The sequence below is a fragment of the Labrus mixtus genome, chromosome 16 (assembly GCF_963584025.1).
Source record: "Labrus mixtus chromosome 16, fLabMix1.1, whole genome shotgun sequence".
Lineage (NCBI taxonomy): Eukaryota > Metazoa > Chordata > Actinopteri > Labriformes > Labridae > Labrus > Labrus mixtus.
This window is the reverse complement of record NC_083627.1, coordinates 18,232,487-18,258,870: the sequence shown is the minus strand read 5'-3', so window position 1 is coordinate 18,258,870 and position 26,384 is coordinate 18,232,487. Positions and strand designations below refer to the sequence as shown.

At 39.8% G+C, this 26,384-nt stretch overlaps 2 protein-coding genes across 7 annotated transcripts in view; both read left to right on the top strand.

The window, feature by feature from the left end:
- Positions 1 to 19,740, top strand: part of ppp1r9a (protein phosphatase 1, regulatory subunit 9A) — a 54,793-nt gene extending 35,053 nt beyond the window's left edge. For 2 of the 5 annotated variants that reach the window (XM_061059833.1, XM_061059832.1), the window contains exons 7-21: positions 3,241 to 3,393; positions 6,254 to 6,307; positions 7,374 to 7,603; positions 8,830 to 8,926; positions 9,636 to 9,771; positions 11,524 to 11,612; positions 12,336 to 12,465; positions 12,593 to 12,662; positions 12,844 to 12,903; positions 13,607 to 13,655; positions 13,874 to 13,918; positions 15,200 to 15,316; positions 15,912 to 15,935; positions 16,282 to 16,458; positions 16,726 to 19,740. In XM_061059833.1, coding sequence (XP_060915816.1) covers positions 3,241 to 3,393; positions 6,254 to 6,307; positions 7,374 to 7,603; positions 8,830 to 8,926; positions 9,636 to 9,771; positions 11,524 to 11,612; positions 12,336 to 12,465; positions 12,593 to 12,662; positions 12,844 to 12,903; positions 13,607 to 13,655; positions 13,874 to 13,918; positions 15,200 to 15,316; positions 15,912 to 15,935; positions 16,282 to 16,458; positions 16,726 to 16,896 — 1,602 coding nt within the window. In that variant the 3' untranslated portion in view covers positions 16,897 to 19,740. The remainder of the gene's footprint in view (positions 1 to 3,240; positions 3,394 to 6,253; positions 6,308 to 7,373; positions 7,604 to 8,829; positions 8,927 to 9,635; positions 9,772 to 11,523; positions 11,613 to 12,335; positions 12,466 to 12,592; positions 12,663 to 12,843; positions 12,904 to 13,606; positions 13,656 to 13,873; positions 13,919 to 15,199; positions 15,317 to 15,911; positions 15,936 to 16,281; positions 16,459 to 16,725) is intronic. The other 3 variants (XM_061059834.1, XM_061059835.1, XM_061059836.1) reach the window with 3 other exon arrangements.
- Positions 19,741 to 20,115: 375 nt separating this feature from the next.
- asb4 (ankyrin repeat and SOCS box containing 4) lies at positions 20,116 to 23,669 on the top strand. Of its 2 annotated transcripts, none has more exons than XM_061059842.1 (6): positions 20,116 to 20,539; positions 21,560 to 21,859; positions 21,946 to 22,182; positions 22,278 to 22,525; positions 22,608 to 22,721; positions 23,110 to 23,669. In XM_061059842.1, the coding sequence occupies exons 1-6, from the start codon at positions 20,251 to 20,253 to the stop codon at positions 23,296 to 23,298; spliced, it is 1,377 nt and encodes a 458-aa protein (XP_060915825.1). In that variant the 5' UTR covers positions 20,116 to 20,250; the 3' UTR covers positions 23,299 to 23,669. The 2 variants fall into 2 exon arrangements, with proteins under 2 accessions (XP_060915825.1, XP_060915824.1); XM_061059841.1 differs by having other exon boundaries at positions 20,117 to 20,539; positions 21,940 to 22,182.
- Positions 23,670 to 26,384: the final 2,715 nt, after the last annotated feature.

Sequence of the window (26,384 nt, the reverse complement as noted above, 5' to 3'; positions counted from 1 at the left end):
AAAGTATTAGAGAAGAAATTAAAAAGGAAAAATTTATGTCCTGTTGGTAGATGGACATGAAAAACTAATAAACAAAACTGTAATGTTGGCTGTAGTTCGAGTGCTGAACAGAAAAAAAAAAGAAGAAATTATCCAGGACTAAATACAATTTGACTTCAGAGTAAGGAACAGCCCTGAAAACATCAAGTCATATGCTCCTGTACAAGGAGAAGTCCTCTCCTCTATAGCATGATGCTCTTATGAGACATTCATCATGCAGATCATCATACGAAGCGCCCTCTAAACAATAAACAGATTTCAACCTAAACTGTCCCTTCCTCTCCTGACTCTTCTTGCATGCTGACGGAGGGGATGCATTCATCACATGCAAATTGATGTTTGACTGCCCTCCCATGCGCTCAATTTTTAACTCCACGTTCAGAAAATAGGCCTTAATGTAGGATGCTGGTACCATGGCAACAAGCAAGCCTATTATGCAAATGGAACTGAGTGTCGGCTATGCATGCAGACAAATCTGGCCTGAGAACTGTTATCTGTGTTCAGAGATAGATGGAGGGAAGTGAAGGGGAAGAGATGAGTGAAAGATATGGGCCGAGATGATGAGGGAGGGAGATAGGAGTGTGGGGGTGTGTGTGTGTGTGTGTGTGTGTGTGTGTGTATGATAAGTGTTTGACGAATCAAGATAGAAAGACAAGTAACTATGAAAAGATGAATTAAAGATGTGCAAAGAAAGAAAGTAATGTGGTAGAATTTGCATATAATTCATAATATCATAATAATGATAATTATCATCTGTGCAAAACAATTTAATTATATTTGTCTTAAATTCATATTCACATGTAGTATTACTACTGTATACTGCCATTTCCATAACGAGCTTGAGATCAACAACTTGGACTAATTGATGGGAAGAGAGAAAGTGGGATGTGATGTGATTGTTGCGTGATGTTGACAGCGAGGCAGAGAAGCTCTTCTGGAAATATCAGGCCTTGTTGGTCGACAGCCAAACACTGAATCAACCGATCCATTTTTATCCGATTCCCTAATGGCCGAAGCCAACAATCATTATGCTGTATTTCCAGATTGGAGAAATGAAAAACTGACAAGCATACATGAAGCATCATGACCTACATTAATGTCAAGCTGGAAAATATTCAATATTTCAATCCTGTTAAAGCTGGAATACGTTCTTGTTGTTGACTTCTATTAGTCCAACATTTTTGTGATGAATCCTAGATTTCAAATTTGGAAAACAAGCTCCAATACAGACAGGATCACAGGCTTAAACATGAGCGGGAACCTCCTTACACTTGAGGCAAGATGGTGACTAATGTTTAAAAAGAATCAAAAGTGACAGTCAAATTTGGCAAGTACCACTTCTTCTTTTGGCTTATCTTTTATAGAAACAACACTCGTGGCTGACCGGGCTGTCAAACTGATTTATCCATGTCAAAGTTTGAACTACTAAATGGGTTGCCCTGCCTCTTATATAACTGGGAGCATTAAAACAGCGTTATTCATGTCAAATTGAAGTGAAAAAAAGAGGAGGATCACATGAGTGAAATGGAGGTTTGTGGTACCTCTTAACATGCGATGAGCAGCAGGTAGAGCGACATGATGTACTGTGACTTAGCTGTGAGGGAGCGAGGGGAGACAGATGAGAGAGGACAGAGAGAGAAACAACAAACGCGTGCTCATGTGTGACAGCTGGATACCTGTTGCCTCCTTATTCAAGTACATTTCTATTTATGTAGCACAAAATCATAAATCACAGTTTGCCCCAGAGGTCTATAGACAAGTATAGCATCTGTCTTTAGACCAGGAGGAGGAAGGATTCAACATAAAAAAAAATCCTGAACATGGAAAAACAGCAACAGAGGATGCATCTCTATCTGAGGATGGACAAAATGTGCAAAAGAAGCTGTGCGTTCAGAAGATAAGCCACATAAACACATAGGGCCTCACACAGATAAGACTCTTTTGCAAACAGATAGATTGAGAGAGAGACAGAAAAACATGCAAAACAAATTCTGTTGGATCAGACAACACGGACCAGCTTTTACTCCCCACGCGCATCAATAAGCTTTGGCAGCTAATGGCCGTGTCACCGGTCCACAGGTTTTCCTTCCTTGGACCACTTTTTGTAGGTACTGAACTCTAGAGCTGCAGTTTCTGAGACGCTCCGACCCGGACCGTCCATCCATCACAATTTAGCCTTTTGTCAAAGTCGCTCACTTCCTTATAGTCACCAATTTGTCCAGCTTTTAACACATCAACTTCAAGGAGAACATATTCACTAGCTGCCTTTCATATCCCGCACAATGGCAGCTGCCATTGTAAGGAGACCATCAATGTGATTCACTTGACTCGTCAGTGGTCATAATGTTGCTCTTGACATACTCTTGCAGCACACTTCCCCTTGTTTTAATCCAAAAACACAAGAAGACATTTCCATAATACTGTGAGAGTTATACTTTTATGAGACATGAGACATGCACAACTGGAAAAGACAACCCATAAGCATTTATTGACAAAGCAGCACAACTCGACAATATCTGGATTATTGGAATGTGTTTATTGAATGATGCTTTTCTAAAACTGAAGCTTGGTTAATGGTTTTAATGGCTTCTGTCAGAAATAGTAAGTGTCTCTAGCAGATATTATTGGCCAGCTGGTGGGTAGTAAATTAACTATCTCTGTGTTTTAAAGTTATCTAACTTTATGCACGCAGCCAAAACATACGAACCCAAGGTTTGAGGTTTGATGACTCTTGAAATCTCGATAAAGGTTGTTAGGCAATTGAAGACTTCCTGTTGTGATGAAGTGATTAGTAAATGTTTTTAGACTTTTATAACCACCTGGATGAATAAACATTCCTTCTGCAAGGTAACATATGTAATGTTTAAGCCTTTTTTCACAAGCTTTGACCCTATTCGTATTAATTTGCTATTTGAGCCATTTGTACAACATGAGCCAAAATGATTTCTTAAAAATCTAAACATTTATAATGGCATAAAGTGATGTGTCTTTATCATATTTTTGATAATGTTTTGCATGTTCTCCATAAAAATAGCAAGCACCAGTGTTATTTAAGGCTTCCTGGATTAGTGAAATGCTGTTCTCCATTTGGCTAGCAGGATGGAGAGACAGGTTCTTCCTTACATGTGAACACTGTGCTGGTTTTATGGAGCATATACAGAACAAACAACCACGTGACTGACTCTGTGTTTCCCCTCACAGCAGACTGGAGAGTACGCCACAGATGAAGAGGACGGGGGGACAACAGTGGCTGGCGGGGACAAGAGCATTGAGGTGTTTGATTTGCCAGAGTCAGAGGACATCTTGTCTCCCTCGGAGTTGGATGCCAATAAACTCTACCAGAAATTCAGAGAGGTAAAATCTCATTCACATCTACAGCTTTATTTCTCCTCATGAAAAACTCAATGTGAAGTAAGCACAAAGGATGGGAGCCTGGCACGTTTCTCTCTGTCAGGGTTTTATTCTTTAAAAGAATAAATATACCCTGCCACCTACTTCTAAAAATCAGCCACTAAAAAAAAAAAAAAAAAAAAAGTCCAAGTAATCAAACAACAAATGGCACCAACACAATAGAGTCTGGCACACTCCCTCTTTACTATGCAGAGTTTCATTCTTTTGTAGAGATCTAAGATCCGCTTACTCTCTTTAATTCCTAATCTGGATGATTAGAGGCATGAACACAAAGAGCCTTATGCTCATTTCATCTAGAATTACCCATGTTCGGTTAAAAAACCCCTCAGATGAGGAGAACCGGCTAACACTTTAAACCTGCATTTGAATCGATTTGTATCCCGATGTTGGCACCTCTTCACACAACCACCCTCCGAGAATAGAAACCCATTTTGTTGAACTTTTGCTACTGAACAAGTAAGCAAGGAAAAGAACAATAAAATGGATATTTAGTTCTTTGACTGTTCCTGCTTTTCGGGCTAGAAGTGAGAAATGTGCAAAATTGACTGAAAACTGCAGAACTGAATTTTTGCACCTCAACACATTTCTGTAGACTGCCACAATGTGTGTATGACACTTTAAGTAACAGTGTTCAGCTGCCCTGCTGACACCGCAGGGTAAGTGAAACTAAAATGTAATCCATGTCCACAGGACGTATACGTTTGCTCCTTGTTTCCTCATTTCCTCTGAGTCTTGACCTTTCCCTTCAATAGCGTCTTTGCTCGCTCACACCCGAGGAAAAGTGAACCCAGGCAGAAGGGAAATAAGCTTTTCTATCTTCCTAATGTCTTTCTGTAAAAAAAAAAAAGTTATTCCCCAACAGGCTGCTGTTCAAGTCCATTTACTCTCTGATGGTGTTTTCAAACATGTCTTGGAGAAATTATTAATGACTCAGTCTAGACACAGAGACGCAGTATTGACTGATAATCTAACCCTCAGGAATTGTATAACAAAAACACAAAGCATCAGCATCATCATCACTTGAAATAAATTCAGTTTGTTTTGTAAAGTGTTTTCTAGACATTTGAGAAAATGTAAACAATATCAGGAAAATCTGAATTTTAACTTTTAAGAGATGATGACAAGAAAGGCAAACAATACCAAATATACTCTGCTGAGTGTTACGCAAATGTGATTCAGATAATGCCAGTGCATTTAGAAGATTCCTGTGTGTTATGATGGTGGAGCCTGAAGAGACATGGCCCACACTTTAGAGTCAGGAAGTTTCAATTTAGCATAAAGGCAGTGTTATTTCGTTATATAGTGAATACAGGATTTAAAGCTACTAGTTAATTTTGGCGCCCCCTGTGGACAAAGCAGGATATTTTTTTCTCTTTGCTCGTGTGGTCCTGTACATGTTTAAGTGGTGTTTTCATCAAAAACTTCATATTCCTCTTTATTTAAATGTTCTACTTACCACTTAGAATTGAAAAGGGCTCATTACTGCACGATGCTTTTTATATCCTCCTCTGAAAAGCCTTCTGTGCTGGGGTGACAGGTGACATAACTTCATAGAAATAATTCATCTTCTTTGATGGGCTGGTTTAATGTTGTGGTACATATAGAGACATCAAAATTCATTACAGTCTTTTTCATAACCAGTTAAAAACACACCTCAAAGCAGCTTGATTGGATTTAAAGAAAATGTTTTCAAGTTTTCACAAACCAACGCTTACATGTCCATATGTAGCCTTACCTGATCAGTTTCAACTTATTGTCAATATTCCTTCAGTTCATACCAGACATTCAAGATGTGCTGCTTGTTTCAGCAGAGGCTGTTGTGGTCTGCCGTTGATTTATGAACAACAGCAAAACAACATTTTTTTCCCATGTATTATGTGAACTCAGTCTGAGTAAGTTAGACACAGTTGGTATCTTCAAATGTTTCAGTCATTTTCGACCTCCTGTTCGGTTGTTTTCTCACATTTGTTTTTCATTTAGCTGCACTTCAAAACTAGAAATAGTTAATATATTAAAAATCCCATCTTGATTTTGGACTACTGAACTTGAACATGTTTAACTCATATTAACTTGAGCTAAGCCTTGGATTGTATTTTTAGACTGAACATCAGTTTTTCCTCCAACACTTACTTTGAAAATGAATTAGACAGGAACATATTTTTGAACCGAATATACACATTAGTTATTCTTTTAGGACCGAATACATTTTTTGTGAAACTATCTTTTGAGGTGACAAACATCCATAAAATAATATATGGTAATATTATTGTTTTAATTCAAACTCTCAGCTCCCTGTGTTACTCCTCTTCTTTTCTTTATTTCTGCCTCATTTGCTCCCATTTCCACTTCTCTTGTTTCAAATTCAATTTTTTCTCTCCATCTTCATGCCATTAATCCTCTCCCACCCTGCCAAGATATCTTCTCATCTCAACTTCCTTGGATAAAACTTTGTCGCTCTTCCACTATTTTCCAACCATATTAGTTTATTTTTAGATTTGGTCTTGCAAGAAACGGAGATGTTTTTTTTGCATGTTTAACCCTTTCTTTAAAGGCATTTGAAAACATTTTGAGCCCTTTTCCCATTTCTGTCCATCTCGTGCCTTTCCCCGGCTCTCCTCTGGGAGTGTGTGTCAGAGCTGCAGCCGGGACGCTGTCAGGGGAGGACAGGGTCGACTGCCTCTGTCCGTCACGCTGTATCGACAGCGAAGAGAGCCTGCGCAGCCATGCATCTGATTATCTGACCGCCCTCTCTCTCTCTTCTCTCCCGTCTTCTCTTTTTTTCCTCCGCCTCTGCTCCCTACAGCTCCAGATCAAACACACAGTGACCGAGGCCGAAATCCAGAAGCTCAAAAACAAGGTAAGAGCTTAAAACTGTCAGTGTGTGGGCAGGTTTGTTGTGGGAGCAAATGGCAGAGGTTGGTTGGACTTCAAATGATTTGTTAATGGATGTGGGACTTAAGTAGTGTCAGGTGGACAGAAGAGCAGGACTTCATGATTGCTAGGAAAGCTTTAGGAATATAGTCAAAAAAGAAAGAAAATGATAGCATCTATTACAGTTATTTTTAATGCTTTTTAACGTAGAAATGTGTGAATGTTTATCTCGACACTTAGTGCTCCAGTTTCAAGATCCAACACAAATCAGGAACGCATCACTAGATATGATACTAAAAAAAGGCACTTTTTAGATCAAATAAAACAGTGATAAAGTCATAAGTTCAGACACTTTGTAATGTCCTTTCCTCTCCTTTCACTCTCGCAAGCATTAATCCAGTTTACAGAAACAGCTCTGGTCTGAGGTCGTTCTTTCATACAGACACTATAATGTGGAATGAGGTTCCACATTATATCAGGACACCAACCTCAGTATATAAAATATATATATATATATATATATATATATATCATATAAAAACCACCTGATGCATGGACAAACCTGCAATCACTGATGTAACTAATGTATGTTCATTTCAGTTCCCCTCCCACTCTGATTGGCTCTGATTTGCTGTTAATTCTGATTGTTGGTTGTGTCTTTGGTCTGATGTGATCTGTGTTTGTTTTGTGCGGCAGAACAGGAACCTGCTGTAAACTAGTTTTAACTGAGTCAGGCCCGTTTAACTGTAACGTTTGTAATGTGAATCTGAACGGTATAAATTTCCAAATGTATGTGCTGACCGTTAAGATTTAGTTATTAGTGGAACCTAGTAATCTTTTTTTTTAAATAGAGAAGAATCGACCCTCTTTTACAAACAACATGCAGCTTGTGTCTGGGTTTATTTTTGTTTCGACTTTCTGAATATTTTATGACATCTTTTAACAAATATTTTTCCAACTCTCTAAAGCAAATATATATCTACCAATGCTTTGTTTTTCCAAGTTTAACAGTGAAATCTGTTCAAAACAAAACAAAAAAAATCCACTTACAGCTGGCTTCGGTGGAGAGGGAGAAGCAGCGCTGGGAGAAGGAAAAGAGTCAGCTGAAGGCCAGCATCGAGGAGAACAAGGAGAGGATGCTGAAGCTGGAGAGCTACTGGATCGAAGCGCAGACCCTCTGCCACACGGTCAACGAACACCTGAAGGAAGCCCAGGCACAGTACCAGACTCTGGAGAAGAAGTACAACAAAGCCAAGAAACTTATCAAAGACTTCCAGCAGAAGTGAGTGAGCAGGTTCAAACTGCAAATCCTGACCTGCGATTGGGGCGTGAGGGGAGGAATAGAATCTGGCAATTAAAAGACATTTCACAATGTTTGAATTGCAGATTTGTTGGGACGTCAACCACCATTTGAGCTAACGTGTAACCTATTCATGTTAGGGAATAATAAAGAGGGGATTTGAACCCAAAGTTACTACAGCTCCTGGGTCCCTGTATGATATATGTGATCAGGTAATAACAGGTGGTCATCATGAGGTTCAACACCTCCTTGATCTCCTCTTCAACCCGTAATGATTGAATCTCAAGCAGCGAGACTGAACGGACGTTTGATGCTTCCTTCGTCTCTCTTCTTCTTGTTCTGTGTCGTTCAGTTCAGTCAGTTGTCATTTTTGAACGTAGCTTAATGCACTCTGAGAACTTATTTTTAACGCATACTGTCTGCATGACTGGCTAAGAGAGGCACTGAACACCTTGAATTAAAACATTATTTCAACTCGTACACACTAACCGTGTCTTTAAAGAGGTAATCTCATTAATCCTAGCTTTGAACATACATTTAGATACACCGTTATGAATGAATCCCTAAGATATTCCTTTTTACAGCCTCACTTGCTTCAACAAACAGAAAAAAGAGAATGCTGCAAATCCATCTTTGAGGCGTAGCTCTCCTCTCCTTACAGCCCTGGTCTTATCCCATTTCACTAGTAGAGCTGAGTTGCAATTGGTATGCAGCACAGTGCTCCTGCTTTTTCTGTGCGCTTATCTCTTCGGTCAGTCCCATCACTAGCACTCCTGCTCAGCTCCAGTCTGACTGCCTCTAATTGGCTCCGGCCCTGCAGGCCAAATGGAAAAACAAACTGACGAAACAAAGTCTCCATTTGGATCTGTAGTAGCGGCCCGCAGAAGAGAGACAGCTCAGAGACCAAGGGCAAAACGGGCACGAGGGAACGGCTGTTTTAGTATTCTAAGGGTTTTCAATTTATGTGTTTTTTTTTGAGGTGTAGATATTTGTGTGTGTGTGTGTGTGTGTGTGTGTGTGTGTGTGTGTGTGTGTGTGTCTGTCTGTGTTTACTCTTTAAGGTCAGAGTAAAATAAGTCGCATTAAAGTCCTGGAACAGCCACAACTCCCTTATCAACATAGGCACTTTCACACATAAATGCATCATGTTTTTTTCATCACGCGCCTACTCAGCACATTCCCACCTCCCCTCCCTCTTGTCTCTTCAGAGAGGTGGAGTTTATCCAGAAGGAGGATACAGAGAGGAGGCGGCTGGAGGAGTCTGAGAAAGCTCACCTGGCTGAGATCCAGGGCCTGCAAATACGGGTAAAGCAGATCAGTTAACCACCAAATGTCTCTGCGTAGCTCTCTGTGCTTCATTTTTCTCCTGTACAGTATGTTGTCTGCAAAATAATCCCAATAGCCTGTGAAGGAAACAGCACGGCCTTAAGTGAAAATAAACTGATGAGCACTGCAGTTCTTCTAACAAAAGGATCATACAGATCAATTTTGTCTTGTAACCTCTCTGCTGTTTGTCCTGACTGACACACGGGGAAGGTTTCCTCCTCCTGAGACAGTCACAGCTGCTTGACTTGTCGTCCAGGGGCCTGTAGTCTCTTCTATTGTCAAACTCTGTATTGATTTTCTGCTTTCCTGGTCTTCAAACATGACAGTCATGTTGTTTTTCTCCTCAAGTCTCAGGCCGTGCCCCTCAGTTGAACAGGCAGTCAACCCCACTGTCCCCTACTATTATTCTGCACACTGAGCACTCATTCATGTACTGCACTGCATTGTTACGAGTGAAGGAAGTGTTACTCTTGTGCTGCCTTGAAGAAAAAAAATGGTACCTATCTCTTGGGGGTAAAAACAGCTATATTCATGCTTTACTTTTGCTCTGTTCAAAACAACACGTTTTCAGGGACTGATAATGTGCCTTCATCTTGCAGACAGTTGTATTTCCGTGCTTCAAAGTAGCTGTTGTGACAGGTACATGCCTACAGGTGATGAGCATTGATCAGTTCCTGTCTCTCTACAGATTGCAACGTTGGAGTCGGAGCTCATGCAGCTGATGAAGCAGAACGGCATCCAGGTCAACAACAACAACAGCAACAGCGCCGAGAGGCTCAGCGCTCAGCAGAACAGCCCTAAAAGAGCTGCAGTGCAAGCTAGAGGTTTGTCTGTGAGGGGACTCTGACAGGATCTTAATGATGATAGTTCTATTTTAAAAGAAACATTTTACTTTTTTCAACAAGAAAAATTGTCTTACTGAGCTTATTATAAAAACTGAGGAAAGGGCTGACACAGCATTTTGTCCACTGGTAAAAATCTCCAACCAGCACCTCTTATGCTCACTAATTAACAAAGTTTGTCTCAATTTTTTGTTCTAAAGTAAAGAGAAAGTTTAAAAACAAATTGTGATTTTATATCGCTTATGTGCAGAACTATTTCTTGACCGGGAACATTGACTTCCTACAATCCAAGCATTCCACATGGTTGGCCGATTTTAGTCCTCAATTTATACGGATCAAAACCAAGTCAGTCTAAATGTTAATATGTGAGCCTCAGAGGTGCTGGCAGGATGATGTCAGTAAGGCTGAGCTGTTGTTTCCTGTTCCCAGCCTTTGTGGGGCAGCAGTAGCTCAGTCCTTAGAGACTCAAGTTGGAAACCGGAGGGTTGTGAGTTCAAGTCCCGAGCACTGACAAGGGGATTCTTGTCCCCCTGGCCCCCAACAGCTCAAGGGCACCCCCTGTGTAGCCCCCTCACTCTGACATCTCTTCATTAATGCATGTCTAAAGGTCCTGTTTGTGCACATGTGTATTTCAGCCCTGTTTGTGTGAGAAGCAGGAATAAAGTATAAAGAATAAAGTATAAACCCGAACTGAATAAAGAAGTTCACATAAAATAAAATAAATTTAAAGCTAACTTCTGGCGCTAGCTTCAAATTTAACTGACTGAGAGTATAATTGAAGTTCACATCAAAATTTTAGCTTGCACAGAATCCTATTTTTAACAAAATATTAAATTATGAAGGTCAGTTTTGACTAAGAAACCATATAGGTAAAACTCATGAACATGTTACCTGAATACCCTCAGATTCATGTCTGATATCTTGTCCTTTATTTAAAGTTCCCTACTGCATTTTTCGGTGAAATGAAGTTTCAAGTAAATCCCAAAACCTTTGTATTGTTCCCAAATGACACATGATTCAATTTCATGATTCGACAACATTGCCATGAACTCTGCTGCCTTAACCTTCACACACTCTTTGCCCCTGACTGTAGCCTCACTTATGCCCTTCCCGAACAAAAACAAGCGCGTAATCCCCTTTAAGCACATCTGTCTGCCTTTGTTCCACTCCTCTTCTTTTTTTTTAAAGCTCCGCTGGCTTGTTTGCGGAAGCTGCAGCTGTCAGGAGGGAGTGTGCGTGGAGAAGTGCCATATCTTCATCAGTTAGAGTTCAGATCAGATAAGAGAGTGATTTTATCTGCGCTGATGTGAGTGATACCGCTCATTATGCAATAACAAGGAAGTGGAGGGACGGAGAAGCATGTGGGAGGAGATGACAAATCTGCTGAAATGAATGTGAAATGTAAATTATTTCAGTTTATGTCTCCTCTGACAGTTTATCCGTGTGCACTTGGGGAATGTGCAAGGACATGATAATTACCAGCCTAATCAAGAGTGTCACTTGTGTGGAGGACTTGATTTTTTAGTGAATTTGTTATTAAATAGATTTGTTTAAAGGGGCCAACGAGGAGTGTCTCTTAATAATGACAAAATAAAACATACTGTATGTCTGATTGTGAACAAAGGGACAGAACAGAATATGTTTGTACCTTGTCAAGTTCAATCACAGTTGTTTTTACACACTAGCTTTTTTTTTTTTTTTTAAATCTTTGTGTTTGCGTTTGTTTGACTCCAGACCTGAGGGAGGATTCGACCCACTCACCCAGCAAGAAGAAGAGCTTCAGAGGAGTCACCCGAGACAGCATGAGCTCCACAGAGGGAGAGGTTGGTGTTAAAACATGCAAACATCTTCATGATTAGTTAACAACACCGTACCTCTTTTAAAAGAAATCCACCAAATGAAGTGTTGACAGATTCCAAGATCCATTATTCTCATGAAACAACTCTCTGATTTCATGATTTCACCACAGGGTGTTTGATTAGTGCGAGTGTCTTCCAGCCTGATTTTGTGTCTTTAACCCCTGTCCATTCCACTTTATTCCTTTAATGGTTTAATTGCCGTGTGTTGCTCTGAGACACTAATTTACTCTGTCACAACTTATTGTCTCTACCCAGCGTGATAATAACAGCCACAGTCTTTTTTCTTCTGGATGAGAGACCCTCGTTCTGGCTCATGTTGTCACTTAACTCAGCCAGAGCAGCAGGAGCGGACTCAGATTGGATAAAAACCAGAGAACTGGATCAGAATTGGCAGGAGAACAGGAAGCAGGCAGTGTGTGGCTTCCAGGGGGGGAAAAAGAGGGCGAGGAGTTGGAGAGAGTGAAAGTATGTCAAGTGACTTCTTTCAGATTAGTCTGGAGCACTGGATGTTCACATCAATTTTCCTTCCTGATTGCACTGAAGTCGTTTTTGTTTTTTTTTGAGACCACTTCTGTCTGTTTTCTCTTCTTCTCGTCGCCTGGCCTCATCCTGCCCACTCTGCTTCCAGTTCTCACATCTCCTTATATCTTAACATGTTTCATTTTTCATCATTATATCTGTCCTCAGGTCTCAGAGTGGCACAGCAGTCCAGCCCACAGTCGTTCTGGTTCGATTCGCAGCGCGGCCCCTGGCAGTGCCGAAAGCTCCCCCAGAAAATCAATGAATCCCCCGTTTGGCACAGGAGGTTTCCAGGACGGTCAGTACATCCTCATTACACCCCATAATGGATGATCAAGTGTTCACTAAAACATTTGTAACTACATCTACTGATGGACTTAATCTTGAAACCTAAAGTAATCTCACTGAACTGTTTGTGATCACAGGTTCTCAGTCTCCAGCGAAGTCCAACCCCTCTCGCAGTCTGGAGGAACGCAACCAGGCTCTGGACCCCGGGTGAGATGACAAAAAGTGGAATTTATGTTGGTTTAAACACATTTTAATAATGCATTGCAGGTGGAAAATGTATGGAAGAACTATTTCAGTCAATATAGTGAAAGAACCAAAAGGATTCTTCTTAACAATCAATATGATTCTACATGTGTCAGTATGTTAAGTCTCCCTCTGACTCCCTCAGGTCCCCCCTCAGGAAAACCACATTGAGGGAGAAAGATCCAAGAGCCTCACCTGGAAACAGGTATAAGACCATTTCATCAGAGTTTGAGTTTATTATCCTGCTGGCATAAATTGATCTTTAATAAATGTGGCACTGTAATGGTACCAGGTACTGAAAGACTCAGAGATGAACAGGGCAAAAAAAAGAGTTTAAAAAATGGGTTTTGTCTGTGACAATAGATGAAAACACTTTAAGAGCAGTCCAGAATGGAATACAAATTCAGTTACAGCAAGGGCAAAATTCAAATATCTGGAAAAGTCAAAACCTCAACTAAATGTAGAGTTACTAGAAAGTGATGCACACACTAAGGGTTAACAAAGACGATCGAGCACCTGAGGTGGAAAAACAAAGGAAAATATGAATCAGCTTCAGGTGTGTAATGAGGACAGGGGCTGGATATCAAGGGACTGGGAGACACATTGGCTGTTTTCAAAACCGCCTACTATACAAGTGGTACATACTGATTTGGCCAAAATGCAGTATTTATAGTCGTAGTAGTTTGTAGTAGGCAGTTTTGAAAAAAGCCATTGAGGCAGGAGCTGATGTGACAGGCGATATTAGATTTCAGAATAAAGCAGCAATGTCTCGATATCTTTGTTTCATCTTTCCTAAAATGTGTCTAGATTCACAAACAGTTTGAGAAAGATGTGGCACAGTAACTGTCAGCACTGACCTCTATTTATTCCTCCCTCCATCTCTCTCCCCCTCTCTCTTCTTCTCTCAGCTCCACAGAGCCGTCAGCAGAGGACAGTCCACAGAAACTCAAAGCAAAGGTACATGAGGTTTGGCAGCTGTACAATGATCAAATAAAGATTGACTTTACAGTGAGGACATTAGGGACTTAGTTTCTGCTGATGTAATATAATACCGAGACTGATCAGGCTTTCTACCAGAACGTTACTCTAATACTTGCATACTTAAAGTGTAATGACATATTGTCTTACGTTGTTCCTTTTGGCTGTGGTGTTTTCTTGTTATTCCTGTCGAACAGAACTCTCTTACATGGCCCCACTTCTTCTCCTATTCATATTATTTGGTATTGTATATTTATGTATTCATTTTTTTTATTTGATTACACCTCAATCCACTGAAATGAAAGTTGGTTCTCTAAGAGGTAAAAAGGTCTGATAGTAAATTTAATTTTTTACTGCAATCATGTGAATTTGTAAATCATGCAACAAATCAATCACTTTGCACTTTGTTAAAAAAAATCCAATCAATCAAAAATCCTGAATATACCTTATCATTTTGTAATTATTGTTAAAAAAATTTATTGAGTTTTAATTTGTGAAAAGTGTTCCCCGTAAAAATCAGCTTGATTACATCCTGTGAAATCAGTGAAATAAGTCAGTAAGCGTCCTTCTGGCACAATGAGATTAATCTTGTTAACATGGGCCTTTGTGGCAGCGTAAGAGCTTTCTAATTCAGTGTGATGTCAGATGTGGTGACCTCTGGATTCAACAGGAGATTATTTCTGATTTTGCACAAATCCAGTTCTTATCTCTCTCTAGCACACACTCACAGCTTCAGATGGGAGCACAATATACTGTATATGTATATGTATATATATATATATATATATATATTATTGCAGAAAGAATGAACATGAATAGTTCAGTGGAATGAACTCGTAAGATTATTTGTACTTTTATCGCAGAGTCCTGAAATTCAAAGAGCTCCTTAAGGAATGTTATAAAGCTGAATGTAAGCCAAAGCTCTGCACTTTAAACTCAAAATCATGTCATGTTACACTTAATAATCCTATCCTTTCTTTGGAAGTTCTCAGTTCTGACACTACATAACTGTAATAATTTGTTAAAAGAGGAGTTTTTGATTATCATAAGATACAAACAGACATATTTGTCCTCAGATGTTGTGCTGTTCTCTCCTGCTGATAGTCAGCTGTAGTTTGTCTCTGGATGGTTGACCTCAGATCTGCATATTCATTCTATAATTCCATTCATGTCTATGCTCTCCCATTTTCACAGAGGACACAGAGAGAGATTTTTTGGAGTTGGATAGCGTCCAGATACATCACTTCTAACCACTAATCATTTTCACAGCTTGTGCTACAATGTGACATCTTGAAAAAGGATGTGCACATTTCTGCCTTCCAACAGTTTATCAAATATCATAAATCCTTAATAGTAGCTCATGAATCATTCTGGTACAGTTTCTCCCCTCCTTGATTTATTAACTCCAGTCTCTCTGTTTAAGAACTAGAGACCATTAAACCACAATCTAATCCACTTAATCCAGCGTCAGAGTCAGATGGCTCTCACTGTAAGTTTAACAAGTGTGTTCTTGATTTCGTCAGGGGCCATCTCTGAACGATGACCTGAGTGCCAGCAGCAGCAGCTCAGTGGAGATCAGCGGGCTGAGCGAAGCCAAGATGTCGGGACGCTCACACACACTGGTGCTCTCCTCAGACGAGGTACACACACACACAAATTTACGATATTTCCTGTATTTTAAACTGAAGTTCCCCAGGAGGCAGGGTGATGATAGTTTTCAAGATAAGATGCAATATTCAAGAGGTTTATTTCAACACATCAAAGGTTAATGTGAACCACTAAAAGCAGCGATTAATTGCCTTGTCAGCACAAATGTGAACCAAATGCTCAATCAGTTTCCATGACATCAAGTAGCTTTAATCAACATCCACTTTTCTAATTCGCAGCTTTTTTTTTAAATGTCGGATTCTGCTATTTATTCTATTAAAAAGCAAAAACAAGAACTGCTTGCACAATGCACCTTTTCTGTTCTTTCTCTTTTTTTCTCAGTGCCTCCATTTTTCATCTTAATGGATATCTCTGACAGAAAAACACATCATACTTTAGGAGTCTGATTGTCTCATATCCTACAGACAGTAAACAACAAGCTTCAAAATCAATGCACCGGATAAGGCTCATTGTTCTCAGATGTTAGTCTACGCTGCTGTAGTGGAATCCATACTGTTTTTTTTTTTTTTCTATATGTGAACAAACCAGTTTTCTTCTCTTTTTTTTTTTCAATGCTGCCTCATTCAGAGCCTGGATATGATAGATGATGAGGTGAGAGGGTTGTGTCCTACTGCATGCATGCATGTGTTTGTGTCTGCTGAGTGCATGCTATTCATCTGTGGTACTTTTCCACACCAAACGTCATTCAAGGAAAAGAATGGTTGTTTTGTGCTTAACCCGCGGACTAGCATGTGTTGCCACAGAATTGTCACATTGCTTCAAGTCTGACCTCAATGCACATTTATTTAGCAATTTTCATCTCACAGCTCGTTTTTAAAGGGTTAAATATATGTTAATGCTTTGCAACTGATCTGCTCCCCTCTCTCTCTCTTTCTCTCTCTCTCTCTCTCTCTCTCTCTATGTTCCCCGTTTGTCTTCCTCTGTTGGTAATGTTCAGATTTTAGACGAGGGACAGCTTCCAAAGCAGAATCAAAACCGTAGCGTCACAGAGTGGACCTCCCAGCAAGTGGCCCGCTGGCTCACAGGCCTCAACTTAGAACATCATATCCCAGAATTCACTGCCAAAAACGTAGACGGAGAACAGCTTCTGCGACTGGAGAGCGATGAACTCAAGGTTGGTTAAAACAGCAGGTTTTTCTTACATGTATTTTTAAAATATTGTGCTCTCAAACATAAATATTTAAGTCCACAGATACATCACTATTGGCAACCATGTCAAGGTTGCATTAGAGTAGTGCTGACCATGTTTGATGGATTTTAGAAATGATGCTACCATTACACATGTTTTTCCCACAAAAACATGTTTTTTAAACTGTAAGAGATTATTCTCCATGTTTATTTATAATGACAGAAGCTAAGTTCATTCATTTATTTGCTTCAGGCCCTCGGAGTAACATCTTCCCAGGACCGTGCCCTGATCAAGAAAAAGGTAAAAGACCTCAAAGCTCTGATGGACAAGGCCAAGAGGAACCGAGAGAAACTGGAGAAACAACGTGAGAAGCTACGGAAGAGAGAGCTGGAGCAGCAGCAGAAAGAAAATATTACAGAGTGATATGATTTGTAAGATCACCTCCTGCTTTGACGTAGCACCCCCACCGCGTAGCATCTGGAGGAACAGAACTTTTAGGAGGCCTCAAAATGAACCCTGAGGAATGCCTTCCTGAGAAGTTCAAAAGTTCTCAGTGGTGGAGCTACATCCAGCTGTCTGAGATTGTCGGGTGACTTTATCCCCAAGTAAATTAAACCAAAACAAGCAGTTGGATAATGAATGCTGCCCTATTCGTCTGCCTGGTTTGACACCCATCCTGTGGTTTTCGCCATCACAGAATTTACTCAGTTCTATATGTTTAGCTGTAAATTGGGTTTATTTATTCATATCCTGAGTAAGTCTGTTAAAAGTCTCCCTTATCCTCATCCAATACCATCTTCTGAGCCTTCAATATTATCCATCACAGCACCTTTAGCTATAACAACCATGTACATGTACAGTGATGAATACAGATACAAAAATGTCTGATGTGCCATTTTGATAGACTTTTTTTGAGTGGAGAGATATATACTGTAGGAAGCAGTACCTCTCTTCCACCACTGGGTGTCCCCATGCTGCTTACTTTAACAACTGAAGAAGAAACACAGGAACCGAAGTGGGAAACATTTTTCACTGGGAGAAACTCCATCTCTCAGTGCTGACAAGAACACTGGAAGTGCAAACACTGTAAATGTAAACTCTGTACTAGCTTTTTCCAATTCTCCTTACAGTAAACATGTACCACAAAGTTTGAATGAACACAGGGACACACTGTTCTCATCAGACTGGTTCTAATGGAGAATTCAGGTACAATGCGATGATGGGATTTGTAATTTACCAAACCTGTATGACAAAAAAAGTGTTAAAATGAAAGCTTCTCCTTATATGCATAATGTTGCTTTTACTCGGCTTGTGACCTGCTTTTGACCTCTTTTTATATTCTAACTCAATAACAAAGTAATACCCCGCCGCTGCCTTTAGAAATTCTAGACTTGTAGAATTTTTCTGAACTCTACCCGCTTCTGTGAGAGTGTCCAAACACATTCAGTAGACTAAAAATATGTTCCAATTATTTCCTCAAACTTACAGGTCAATGTCACCTTGCAAAATACTTCGATCATATTTGCTGCCATATAGATTGGTCTTTTCTGTGATCAAGGACTGATGCAGTGAGTCCAGGACTACTGATGTTACACTGGAAATATAGTTTAATTTTTTCTTATGAAACCAGTTCAATAATGCTTAAACCATTTTTGATTTTCTTTGTTGGATAAAAAATATAATTCTTTGAAATTATTTTGATATATGTATTTAATGAAATTCTTGTTTTAAGGCTATGAGGCTCACTGAGAGACATGCGCCCTGTGTCACTTCTTTATCATTCCCGAGAATCCTCGTGTAGGTTTACATCAAAGCTCCTGTGAGGAACATTCAGTTTGTGTCCATTTTGCACCCCCCCCCCCCCCCCCATACTATGGACAAAGCAGACTTTCCTGATTTTTGTTTTGTACATGTGTGAGGAGTGTTTTTTTTTTTTTTTCTTCAACAAAAATCTCAGCCTGCTTTCTTTTAACTGTCAAAACATTAACATTTGAGAATCTTTGCTGTGAAATATGTAAAGAAAAAAAAAAAGTCAACCATGTACAGGTCATCACTTCGACTAACTCCTACCCCACGACACAGGTTTCAGGTATTCAAAAAATGACATAGAAATTGTTTATCTTAATTCTAATTGCCTAGTTTTATTTTGTCTGTCATATAGAAGCTTCAGTATTAATTTAAATCTGTTTCATATCCAAGTAAAAACTCCTCACAGGAGCTTTAAATATAGAGACACCAGTGTCACCGTGATTTAGAAACAAAGGCAGCTTTGTTAGGATTCCCTTTCCTCTGAAGGGCCCCTGCCTGGTGCACTATCATAAACAGGAATAATAGTACGAGTTACAGATACCTCCATGAAATGCCACAGTTATACAGGTACCACTGATCTGTTCATGTTATTTATTTATTTCTGTATTTAATGAAGAAACTGACTACTGTTTATGATAACTTATACGAAATAAGAGTATTATTAACACCTAGATGATTTATCCAGAATTGTATGATGACTTCCTCTTGCCAAAACATAATGAAAACTGTTCATTAAAGGTGATTTAGATTCAAATGGTTATCAAATGAAGTACTTCATGTTTAGATATGCAACGTGTGAAGAAAGCATTACAACTCTCCCCCTTGTGCTTGTAGTTTGAATTAAATACAACCATAGAGCTGCTCCAGTGCTCCTCCAATAATCTGCTCATGATGTGTTCTTATGAAGTATTTTGTAACACTTGAACCTTCCTGTGAATATCCTCCTCTCTCCCCCCCTCCCCCTCTCTCTCTTTCTCTCTCTCCTTGTCGTGTCAGACTGCTGACTGCGCTCTTTCGACTCTTTTGTATTTCAAGTAAAACACAGAGCAATACGCTGTAAGAATCCTAAAGAAGCCTTGTTTTATATTGTGTCAGTGTGTATGCACAGTTTGTATGAGGGCTGAGGAGGCTTAAAGGTCACACCTGAGGCCCAAAATCTTTTCTATGAGCTTGCCTGGCATGATGAAACCCATCTATGGATGAGACACCTGGTGCTGGTGCCCCTGGCCAGCGGGAATACAAAATATCTGAGTAGTGTCTGGGCCTGTTTGACAAAGAGCAAAAAAAAGATAATCACCACAAACTGTTAGCCATGCTTTCACTGTTTTAAAAAAAGCTCTGCTTATTCCCCTCCTCCTCCTCCTTTGTTGACATTACCTTGCTCTTTTTTTTTTCGCATTCTGAAAAGTTGGAAAGTGCAGCTACCTGTCACTCTGAATAAAATGTGCAGCCACTGTCCACAGTTTGTTTTAGTTTTTTCTTGTTTCACCACTTACATTATCTGACTTCTTCTACAAACTTTTAGAGACACAAATCTGTGCAGCCAGTGTACAGAACTCATTTTGTGACTGTTTAAATTTGTTTCTTTTTTATTATTTCCTTACTAGAATCTTGCACAATAAATACAATATTTAAAACTCGTAAAAATCAATGAAATATAAACCCTTACTTAAACATTTAGTCATAAGAAATTGGAATAATAGACTACATTCTCATTGCCTGTTATTTTTAACCATGTAACCATTCACTGTCTGAGCAGACCGGCTGGTCTGGAGTCAGTTGTAGCTCCTCAGTCCCCTCCCTCTCTCCTTTCTATTTATATTCAGCCTAATTTCACTCTGGGTCTATTTTTCCCCTCCGATGGCTCCCTCTTCTCACTTGTTGCTTCTCCTACCTTATTTCTGTCTTCCTTTCTCAAACACCTCCTGTATCTGATGTTGGAGCTCATGGAGGCCTTCCTCTGTGGGTATGGTTGAACCCTTCATTGCCCTCATTTGTGGGTTTATTTCTTCTTTCCTCCATGCTGTCTGGAGAACATTAGTGCCACACGAGGAGCGAGTCTCTTCTCTTACAGAGCTCATGGAAGAGTTGAGCCCCAGTCAGCTGGCTGTCAGACAGCTGAAGAAACAGTTCCTGGAGGCCCTGCAGGCCAACAATGCTGAACAGGTCCTGCAGATCCTGCACACAGGGAAATTAGATATCAACGTAGTGCTGGAGGTGGACGACCCTGGAATGATACTGGCCTCATACAAACAAGGTAAAGAGAAAGGGGGAGGACACCGGTCTATACATCTCATTTGTTGAATTATAATGCTGAGTTTTTGAATGTTCATATCAAGTTTGAAGGCCCAGAAAGATACGTTTTCACGTGACTCCAAATTCTTTCTGTGGAACAACACATTTTAAGAGAGTATATGTCTTCTTTTTTCTTCTAGAAAAGCATTAAATAGATAAACTGTCATGGATGTGTGGTCAGTTTTGTAGTTTGTCCACTAGGGGGAACTAATTCCCATGAATCCTTTGGCTAAATGTGACAACATAGACTACACTACAGAATGTGATAAATTACAATAATCACAGTTATTCTGAAAAAAACCCCAGAAGAATCACAAAAGAATCAAATCAAAGCCATTCAGAGATATAAAAAATAGTAAAATTGGTATATTTATAAAAAAAATGTTCATTGCCTTAAAAAAGACTCAACTTTGAACTAAAGCAGTTAATATTTGTTCTTTGTTTTTTTTTTAAAGGCTGTTAAATTAATGAATAATTTTAAAGCTTCATTTGAGTTGACATTGACATTTAGGTTTATTTGGGGGCTTTCTGCTTTAATTTAGGTAGGACAGTGCATACAGTTGGACATCAGGAGAGAGATTGGGAAATAAATAATAATAATACATTTTATTTATAATGCACTTTACATTTAAACAAAAATCTCAAATTGCTACAATTACAATAAAACCATAAAAACAAAAGCAATAATGTGGCATGCAGGAAAGGTAGCTGCAGGTCATACTTGAACCAGGTTCACCCGCTTAAAGGAACAGCCTACGTACATGGGGTGTGACCTAACCGTCAGGTCATCAGTGACCATGACCTTTCTATTTTAACTGGGTCCCCTCCTGTGTCAATCAGTCACAGCATACTTCATTTATAGAGACCTGTCATTCACATTTTTAAAAAGTGTTTCTGTTCCAGTTGAGCCCCATAAGTCAATAGAATCCTGATTAGAAAGAACAGTTTTACAGTACCTTAAAACTGCCTTGCTTCCTCACAGGTTATTGGCTCCCAGGATACAAACTGGAGAAGTCGTGGGCGATGGGGATCCATGTGTGTGTGATGTACAACGCTCTGGAAACAGCTCTGGTGCTCCTTCAGGAAGGTGCATCCATCAACGGAACGCCCAACGGGAAGACTCCACTGCATGTGGCCTGCGAGGTCTCCAACAGCGACTTTGTTTCTTTGCTTTTGTCTCACAAGGCGAGGGTCAACAGCCTGTCACTGAGCGGGCACACACCGCTGCACCACTGCACCCGCCGGGAGTCTGTGGACTGTGCCAAGCAGCTCATCCTCAAAGGTCAGGAGGGAGAGGTGCACGATAAGATGGATTAAAGTGTCATCAAGGACAATAAAATGATCATTTATTTCTTCATGAAGGTGCAGACGTCAACATGCCTAGCCACAGCAATGAAGAGGAGACTGCTCTACACACAGTAGCCAGGTTTGCAGTCCCGGAGCTGGTGGCTCTCTACTTGGCTCGTGGAGCGCGTGTGGATGCTCTCAACTCTCTGCAGGAGACTCCACTCATGACTGCAGCTTTCTGGGCTTTTGACACCAGAGAACAAGTCTACAGAGAGGACCACCATCTGGTCTGTCGCCTCCTGCTGGACCACGGGGCAGGTGAGCGTTTTCGACCTGAGACCGTACCTCACCTGTGCCTTTAACTGCGGAAGACTGTGAGGTGTGTTTTCAACAAGAATGTCCTTCTTCTGCAGACCCAAATCTCCAAGAAGAGGATAACAAAACAGCTCTTCACAAAGCCGCCTGGAACTGCGATCATGTCCTGATGCAGATGCTGCTTGAGGCTGGAGCGAACACAAGAGCCATGGACATCAACGGCTGCGCCCCCATCCAGTATCTGCTCAAAGTGACTGATGTCAGGCCTGCTGCCATACCTGAGCTCTGCTACCAGCTGCTGCTCAACCACAATGCAGCGCGGGTCTACCCACCACAGTTCCACAAGGTACACACATGTGGACTGCACTCTGTGTGAGACTGCGGTGCTGTGTATTATTATGATGTTTGTGCTTTTTTTTTTTTTGCAGGTCTTGCAGTCCTGCCACAACTTGCCCAGGGCTGTAGAAATCATGGTCAACTCGTATGAACGCTTAAAGCCCACAAATAAGTGGAGAGCTGCCATCCCTGATGAGTGCTACAAGGTAGGAAAAGGATCTGCTGTACATGGATGGTAAAATGTGTGTGTTCAAGGGAACATTAAGAGGAAAAGAGCATCATTTCTGTCTGTTATTCAAAAAGGATGAAAATAATTTACCTTTAATAGAAACACTTTAAATGTTTGAAATGTAGGCCTTGTAATAGAATATACAAACATAATCAAAGCAATATGTTTTTTTCTTTATTTTAAATATATGGAAAGTAGGATCCAACTTCAATTTAAACTGATCAATACAATAACATCTGTCTCCCATGGCACGTTTTTCACATGCATGAAAATTAAATGGAAAAAAAGAAGATGACTGCATGCCAAACTTAATTTGTCTCACAGTTAAATGTCAATATGTGTAATGTTTTGTCTTTCTTCCTCAGAGACATAAAGTTTTCTACGACTCTTTGTTTGCCGTTTGCAGCAACACTCCTCGCAGCCTGCTTCACCTGAGCCGGTGTGCCATCAGAGCCAGCCTGGCGGAGCTCTGTTACAGAGGTGTCGCACAGCTGCCTCTGCCTTCTTCCATGAAGAAATATATATTACTGGAGCCTGAGGGGATTCTCTACTGACGATGGTCATCAGAGACTTTTTTTTTTTTTAAATCCATATTCTAATCTGCAGCCTGACACCTAAAAGATTGAACAGGAACTTTCACTCCCTGTCTGCAGAACATGCAAAGTGATCTTTGAACTTTTTCTCATGCATACCATTCCTTGAGGCTTTCCCTTAGGAACAAGAAATCCCTCATTAGTGTTTGACAGCTCAAGAGATATTTGCTGTGGTAATTCTTGTAATAAAAAAATATTCATGGTGAATGGCGAGTGAGAATTCCTCTTCCTGTGTTACTTCCCCTGATTATTAGAGGTTTAAGGGGAACAACAATCGCCTCTCTTTTCTGAAGTCCTTGTTTTAATTATATTTAAATGACTCTTTCCATAAACCTCATTAGTCTCTTTTTTCTTGTTTAACACGTTTGATTGGGTTTTCTATTTGCCACATTAGCATAGGCAGATAACAACTGCCACATTACAGAGGTTACAGTATTTTAAGTTTACCTTCGACACCAACTCAGCCCACCCTCCACCCCACTGTCCCTATACAGGCCTGGATGTTAAACAAATAGTAGTAGTAGTAATATTTATGATCAACTATAGATTGCAGGAGTGCATACAGTGTTTGCTGATAAGTAAGTTAAAAGCTATAATACTTAGCTTTGCCTTTGGGTAGAGTCATTTCGTGGCTATATCCAAATAAGGAACACATGGGATTAGGAGTGATGTCTTCCTGACTCATGTGAACATAGGCATCCAAGATAGGAGTCAAAATGTGTTAATGTTAGGGCAGGACATATAGTATGGATGAAGTCTGAGGACTGACCTCAACATCAAGGGCATTAAGAGTCTATATGTTTGAGAACTCATCCATCTCTTTTAAAGGACTGATTAAGAATCAAAAGGACACAACAGTCTGTATTAGTTTGCAGTACTTTCTTGTCAGCCTGTCTCTCTGTTAGAGAGTTCGTACTTCAGGGTATCCAAATCCACCTGGCAACCTGTTTGATGCTCCCTCTGCTCTCATAGCTCACCATCAGCAGAGCAAACACTTGACAAGGTGCTCCACAACAAGTGTCTGTTTTTCCAGTGGACTGAACATGTAGCCGTGTGTATCAGCTGACGAGGGGCACAAGTATTTCAAGCTTTTTCTCCTAACCCCTTCAGAAAACAGATCACACTCACTCCAAAACCTGACAGGTTAAATTACCTTAATGAAGGTGAGAAATTGATTACAACAAAAGTTTTAAGCGACACCAACCCAATCCTGTTAGTTAAAAGAAACCTTCTTAATTTAAAAGTTACACTTTTACAAGTTAAAGCAACATTCCAGGATAAGTCATTTTTATGTTGTTTTTTTTTACAGTAAAAGTTTAAATTAATGAAAACAAAATCAAATATTTTGTTAGATTTAAATAAATTATATTCGGTGCAAGTAGTTTACCTATAATGGGGGAAAGATTGCTAAAATTCCAACTCAAAAAAGCTTATTCTTAAAAAATGATAATTTGTATTAATTGGCTTTAACTCAGAATCTTTAAATACCCATATTATGAGTCTACATTAAAAACACAGAACACTTCCACTGCTGCCACAAGCTGCTTATATACAGTCCACTGGCTATTTTCAAATGTAGTTAGAAATGTATTGGCAAGTGTTGGTGATCTTTTACAATGGATAAGAATACAACTTTTGATTTACTTTCACAGATAGTTGTGTGTTTTACTTCCTGTTAAAGTTCTGGGAGGGGACAGTTTGGAGAAATGGGAGCTGTCCAAGGTGAAGGCTTCTATTAACGATCAATAGGATCCATGCTGCAGGTCCAAGACCTCAGAAGAAACATGGCATCATAAAATTAAAATGACTTCCTTGTGACTTTGAAAACACCTGCAGATTATGAATTAGTAAAAGCTCTTCAGAAGCTGAAAATTAATCAAAAGCCCTCATTACAAAAATATTTAGTGAAAAGATGTTTTATTGGGGGTTCAAATGTTAAGATGACCCTCGGGGAGTTGTTGAAGGAGAGGGTGGTGTTGTAAAAATTAAAAGGTTGAGTTCTCAGTAGAACATTAATCTGCACAGAAAATTAAATTGCATCTGAGTTTGATTTTCTTAAGAAATCCTGCGTGAAAGGTTTTTTCTGTAGTTTCTGTCAGTTTGGAAACAAATGTTTTAGTGTAAGAAAACTGTAAAGTGATGGTTTTACTGCTGATCATTCCTTCAAGTAGGCTAAAAGATAAGAAGCCAACAAATGTTAAATTTTATTTTTCCAACGCACCTGTATCCAAAAATGTACACATAGGCTACAACACTGGTTTTTCTTACTTGCCCACACTCACTCACTCACGCACGGACGCACGTTACTAAATGCCATGGTAACCGAACGAGGTGACGTATGACCGAGGTGACGTTAGAGCTAAATGACTCTTTAATTTCTCATTTGCACTTGAACCTGACACCTGTTGGCCTGATTGCAAAACCTCTCTGCAGAAAACGGATTATTTTGGAAAACCTGAATCTTCTCCTGGAAAACAAACAGTGGGACACCTGAACTCACCTGAAGGACAAATCTTCATCATCTAAAAGTTACCTGCTGGAAAGATGGCCTCTGGGGGACCCCGTGTGGAGGAGCGCCCGCTGACCCGACTCAGACGATGGCTCTCCGACTTTGCAAGTAAGACATCTTTTAGTTTTGAATAATGTAGGCTTGTAATTTATTCCAATTCAACCTTTAAGTATGGTCTCTGTAGAAAACACGTTTAAAAAGTAGTTATTGAATGTAGAGACAGTTAATGTTGACAGACTTTATGTTGGATTGTTAAGAAACACAATTTTTGGAGATAGGTTATTTGATGTTTTTTTATAGTAAAAACGATTTTTAAATTGTGGGAATTTTCTGAATTTCGCGGGACAAACATGGAATGTGTCAAAAGTTGTGCAATGATCTGAAAATGTGTTATTTTCGTTTGAGGACATACCAATTTTCAAAATTAGTTGTCGAAATTTTTGGAAAAAATAATGGCGACTGGACCATTTTTCGAAAAATGCCCAAAACATATTTTTCTTGTGCACCATGGAGACGATGGAATCTGTAAGAGCGGAGA

Coding starts and splice junctions, on each gene's coding strand:
- asb4 (XM_061059841.1), top strand. CDS start 20,251: ATGGTTGAACCCTTCATTGCCCTCATTTGTGGGTTTATTTCTTCTTTC. Junction 20,540..21,559: donor ACTGGCCTCATACAAACAAG/GTAAAGAGAAAG, acceptor GCTTCCTCACAG/GTTATTGGCTCCCAGGATAC. Junction 22,183..22,277: donor CCTGCTGGACCACGGGGCAG/GTGAGCGTTTTC, acceptor CTTCTTCTGCAG/ACCCAAATCTCCAAGAAGAG.